The 6,000-nt window shown below is 41.5% G+C and overlaps 1 protein-coding gene across 1 annotated transcript in view; it reads right to left on the reverse strand.

Moving 5' to 3' along the window:
* Nucleotides 1–1,732, reverse strand: part of ptpn12 (protein tyrosine phosphatase non-receptor type 12) — a gene marked incomplete at its 5' end in the record, with an annotated part of 39,727 nt that extends 37,995 nt beyond the window's left edge. The window contains one exon of the mRNA XM_083907312.1: nt 1,631–1,732. Within this exon, the coding sequence (XP_083763438.1) occupies nt 1,631–1,732 (102 nt within the window). The remainder of the gene's footprint in view (nt 1–1,630) is intronic.
* Between the last annotated feature and the right edge of the window lie 4,268 nt (nt 1,733–6,000).

Genomic DNA, 6,000 nt, shown 5'->3' on the forward strand with positions numbered 1-6,000 from the left:
AGCAGAGCCTTTTCCTAAGATAAACGTCTAAAAACCAATCAACTAACATGAATGCACAGTGAGGACAAATACGTGCAAGTTATCTGAGTAGTGCTATCCTGTTGGTGGCTATTTCTGCTATTTCACAAGGCTGGAACAGCTCCTATTTTGAGTCCCCCATTGAAACACGGTAACGCTCAGTCATGTAGAGATGGTAAACGTGGTAAACATATTACTGCGGAGGATGTACACATTTTTGCAACACATTTTAACTTGAAAACAGGTTCAATAGAACAACAAATGTCCCTTTTAGAGTTAAGGTAACCCTTGCTTTATACTACCCACTGGCCAGTTAATTGGGTATGTGAAGGACGGATAGAACCGCCATAAATCCAACTTTCCTGAATGATATAGAGAGAGTTTTTAATTTAGCTTTGAAGTATGTAATGTTGAAGAATTTCTTTGAATTACATCGAGGTGCGCTTCAATTATTCCGGACATCCTTTCGCATATTAAATCACAGTGGATTCAACTCTGTGCTGAGCCTAAAAGCTTAAGCCCATACTGATAATGGGTTGTCTTTCTGTGGATCTAGCAGCTAAAAATACACTATCATTAACTAGTCATCTCATCTTCCATAGAGATTCCCGGCTCCAACGCACTATACAACCATCTATGAACAACAATGATGACAATACATGCAATTAAGCTCATTGTGGTCAATGGATATTCACTGTTTCTTGAGCATCAGAGGGATGAACATGAATCACTGCAGTGTATCCCAACACTGTTAAAAATTATACTATTATAATTATTTTATGAATTGGATATAATTATTATATCCAAGTCATGCTAAACATGCACAGTATAGATAACATAAAGGACATATAAGTGTTGCTAAAACTGCAATAAATGTAATAAAAACTAGCTAATTAGCATAGGTGGCAAGTCGTTTTGGTTTGTTGTGTCATTTTTCTCCAAATGTGAATTGTTGAGAAGCCCTTGCTAGCATACTTTTTTTTTTTTTTTTTTTTTATCTTGGGCTGTAAGGGATGACTTTGTCAAGAGTATTGCTTTAAGGGGGGCATTAAGCGTTAATGTTGTTTGTTAACAATGAACAAAAATGGTTTAAAACACAGCCAATGTACATGTTTGTTTAAATATCGCTAAATCACACCGTTATCGCAATGTGAAACATTATCGTACTTCGCATGTTGTACGGAATAGCGCGAGCTAACCAGACAATAAGCCCAATAAATTCCACCGGTTAATCACAAGCTACACAAGTTTTTCTTTCATAAATGTCCTTGTTTTCTTTTGTTTGCCGTTTGTCTTCATTTTTTGGAGGAACAGCAGCCGGCGGTGTTCTCTGTTGTGTGTGTGTGTGAGTGAGTGAGTGAGACAATGCTAGGCCGCCATGTAAAGCCTGGAAATGGGAGGAAAAGGAAGAGGGCAGAGAGTGGCCGCCCCTGCCTCACCTCCTATGGGATCCAGGGAACCGGGAGACGGGGAGGGGAGGAGGGACACGGTGGGTCAGTGTGGTGGAAGTCAGGCGGAAGGGACAGATGTGTGTGTGTGTGTGTGTATGTGTGTGGGTGAAGTAAAGGGGGATAGGTGAGCTCAGCTCGTGCGAATTCGTGTATACACCCACCATAAAGTCGTTGCCGAAGTTGTCCTCTCCCCTCTCCTCGTCCCCCTCGCTCATGGCCTTCACCCCCTGGATAAACTTTCTCAGGATGCCGGCTTGCTCCATGTTTCAGTCCCGTTGTCTCCCGCTGCCTTCTCCTTTACAAGAAATAATAACACCCCCCAAAGTAGCAAGGGAGGAGAACACGTAAAAAAAAAGACAGAGGGGGAGAAGGAAAATGGGGATAAATAAAAATAAATAAGCTTCACGGATCCCCCCAGGGAGTCATCGTCGGTGCACAACACCTTCTCTTAAAAAAAAAAATGATAATAATAATTATCGTCCCATGTTGTTACTCCCTTTCCGTCTTTCTTCTGGGCTGTTTTCACAGCGACAGCGGTTTTATAGTCCCGGAGAAAAACAGCGGTGACGGCGGTCCGGTTTCCTGCTCCACCGACAACTTCACAGCTTCGTGGCGGTCACATAAACTGTGGACAAACCGCTCCGTACGTGAAGAAAAAACACAGATTAAAAAAGACGGAGGGGGGGGAAAGGAGTCTCTGCCAGGTCTGCTCCAGCTATCTACCCCTCCCTGTCTAACTCGGATGCCACATTCACACACTGCTGCTGCTGCTGCTCGTTATTCGCTACTGGGGAACATCCGGACTGGGCATAGCCAACTGCAAACACGGCCCGCCCTTTCCAGACTATACCGGCTCGTGATTGGCCAACACACACCTGGGATTAGAATGTGATTGGCTGGCGTGGATGTAGCTCCAAACTAAAGCCTGATCTGATTGGACAGAATGTGTGTCTGTTGTTTTGACGCAAGTCATTGTTTCTCCCTGTCTTTTAATGTATAATTGTATTACCTTTCTTATATTTATACAAATGCATTATTATTCTTTTTTTGTTGTAGTATTAGTATTATTATTGTGGTAATAGTAGTCGTATTATAGTCTTCTTAACCACATACATTATCAGTAGTCCTGCCACAGAAACAATGTACATATATATGTACAATTATATTGGACTGATTTGGCATTGCTTTGATACATTATGTGGGATTAGGATAACATTTTATAGAAAATAAATACTTTTTTATTTTTAGGAGCAAAAAAACCCAATATTGTACATAGATAGATAGATAGATAGATAGATAGATAGATAGATAGATAGATAGATAGATAGATAGATAGATAGATAGATAGATAGAGTAGAGTAGAGTGAGATTATGTGGAGGCCAGAGTAAAGAAGCATCTCACAGCCAGCAGATTAAACGGGTCAGATATATAATCTGGATTAAGATATTTCCAGAAATAGAAACAAACTGTTTATCACGTCACATCTCCATTGAAATGGTCACAGCAGGGGTTTGACGCGTGATAATTGTGGAGAATTAAAAGTAATTAGTGAAACCTGTGCTAAAGTAGTCAAACAGGAAGTGGTAGTGCTTCCAGCGGCCTAAAAATAAATTAAACGTATATGAGCAAGTGTGACATAATTAGGCCGACAGATGATCATTTTGATTATTCAGCTGGTTTAAATGCAGCAGAAGTGAAAAAGTGAGGGGGACAAACAGGGTGAAGTTGTGTTTTTTTTTTTTTTTTGACGTGATTAATTTCCCTCCAATAAACCTCACAGAGAGGAGGAATCAAGTCACTTTCTTTTTCCCCTTTTAGTTCGACCAGCGATGACAAACAAACCCGTCTATTCAGGCTGAACAATAAGGAGAAAGAGAGGGGACGCTGTCCCTGAGCCAACAAGCCTCTCACACACAAACTGCTTTTTGTTGCTCTTGTCTTTGAGCTTATTGGATTGTGATCCCAGTAAATATTTTAGATTTGCTTAATTCTTCCTCCTTTTTTTTACTCCGTGCTTCCTTGTCCTCAGCTGCCCTCAGTAATGGAGCCCAAAACCTGGTCCTAATAAAGGCAGAACCTTATTTCTATGTCTCAGATTTGAATGGTGGTTGGGTTAAGGTTAGTGTTTGGCATTAACTGGTGTTAACCTTTGAGCTTTTGCTGAGTCATACATTTAAATAAGCCTTTGACTGACTAATCTTCTGCTGATCAACTAATTGATTCATTGACTTATCGCCTAATTCAATATACCTAATTTATTAGAGTATAGTTTAGCTTTATAATGTCAATCTTTTTGATTCTGTTTTTTAAAAAAAACATCTGTAAGGCACTGCAACATCTCCGAGGACCACACCTGCTCACGTCGACAATATCTTAAGAATGCGTTCACACCTTTTTTTCCCATTGTTTTTCTTTTTCCACATCTTTTTTTTGACGAGAAACCTAAGCCCTCACACCAAAGTCCATAGAGAAAATCTGCAGTTTTAACATCGTTGCACAGGAGTTGTCGAATCCATGGAGGTTTAGTTACTTGGTAAACACAAATCAGTTTCGGTTTGTTATCTGGTTTATTTTTTAACTCTAGTTTTTATTATGTCATACTTCATGTTTCATAATATGCAGTAAATGTTGGATGAAAATTGGCACGCAAATCAGAAATGTTCTAAAAGAAGGTAAAAGTGGTGCGATAAGGGCTCAGTAGCACCCCTAAAGGTGAGACCTGGTAGGACAAAGGCCGGAAATAAATTCCACCAAATTTTTACTAAACTTCTTGGAAATGTGTCACAGCCAAAGACAAACAAAAAAAATATCTATCGGGACCATGACCTCAACTAAACAGGAAGTCGGTAATTTTTTAATTTGGCGTCCATCTTTGCAATTTGCAGTTTCGATTAGCAAAAGGGTGTGGCCACGTGGCGTCAACCATCAGAATTTTGGCAAACGTCAACCTATAACTTTGCACTCCGTACACTCCAACCGAATCCAATTTAATTTCATTTTTTTATAATAGGCGTAAAAACAAACAATAAAACAATAAAATACTGTGGAAAGTATAAAAACAACACAAATAAACAAGTCGTACATTAAAAACAATAAAAACAAAGAGTAAAAATAGGTTTTAAGATACATTTTAAAGGTGGACAGTGAAGTCTAACTTGTCTAAGCTGTGACTGATCGGCTCAAAACTTCGTCCGCGACACCTGAGACCGACCCTGCAGCGTGAACTTGACCCAAAAAGGAAGTCGCCCATTTTGAATTTAGCCACGAAACGGAGAGGGGACGTGCACTGGAACTTTGACCAATCTGCACGAAACTTCAAATCTCGCGTGTGTGTGTGTGTGTGTGTGTGTGGTTTATGTTTGCATGGAGACTAATATTTAAAGAGAGTCCTCGTGACCCCGTCACTTCCTTTTCTCAGCACTGGCTCTTGTTTCGCTGTACTCTCCCTGACCCTGACCTCTGACCCTCGATGTGGAGGAGAGAGGCAGAGTCAGCCGAATACGACGACGAGGATCAATTACACGCTTTACGCTGATCCTATTAAATGTTGCCTTACTGCTGCTCTCTTTTCTCGACCGATCCCCCCTCCTTTTATCCCCTCTTCTATTGTCTCGAAAAAAGTATGGTGTTTCTTTTTGAATTTGACGCCGTCTCTTCTTTCGCTCTCTCTCTCTATCTCTGTTCTCTTTTCTCACCCTATTTTCTCTTTCTATCGCCGTCTTTGTGGAATGTGCTGTTCAGAAGCAGCTGAGAGGAGGAATGTTGCTGTAACAAGCCCACACACAACCCCGAGGGAGGGAGGCTACACACACACACACACACACAAACACACACACACACAAAATCTCTCGCTTCACAATGTTTGAATTTTTTCCTTTAAAATTTTGAATTTTATTTTTTTTGTGTATGTGTGTGCGGTAGAGGCCAGAGCATGAAGCTGCATGTTTGAGTATACTCACACTGTATCTGGAGAAACACACACACACACACACGCACACACACACACACACACACACACACACACACACACACACACACACACACACACACACACACACACACACACACACACACACACAGGGAAAGCAGAGGGAGAACGTGAAGCTGCCTGTTGCAGCTATGAAGTCAGGTGAAAATGTCCTCCCTCGGGGTAGAGGAGTGAATCAGTGGCATGTTGCACAATCCCACCATCACCGTCATGTGTTGCAGCCCTTTACAAGAATCAGTGATAACAAGAGGGTGACAAATGAGAAGATAACCCATAGTTAACGTGAATGTGTGTGTGGAAACATGAGCGACACCAACGTCCCATCACGTGACTTGAACAAGGGCGACGGTGTGTTTCCTCGACGGGCCACCGTGGGGGTTAACGGATCTCCAAACCAAAAGATCACAAACAGGAGAGGAACTCTGCGTTCTATTGCCAGGGGTGTCAAAGGTACGGCTCGCGGGCCCCGAACCGGCCCAGCAGAGGGTCCAATCCGGCCCGCAGGCATAATATTTTTGAAATTTCACGAGTTATACAATAAA

The sequence above is a fragment of the Microchirus variegatus genome (genome assembly GCF_963457635.1).
Source record: "Microchirus variegatus genome assembly, chromosome: 20".
In the NCBI taxonomy this organism is placed as follows: domain Eukaryota; kingdom Metazoa; phylum Chordata; class Actinopteri; order Pleuronectiformes; family Soleidae; genus Microchirus; species Microchirus variegatus.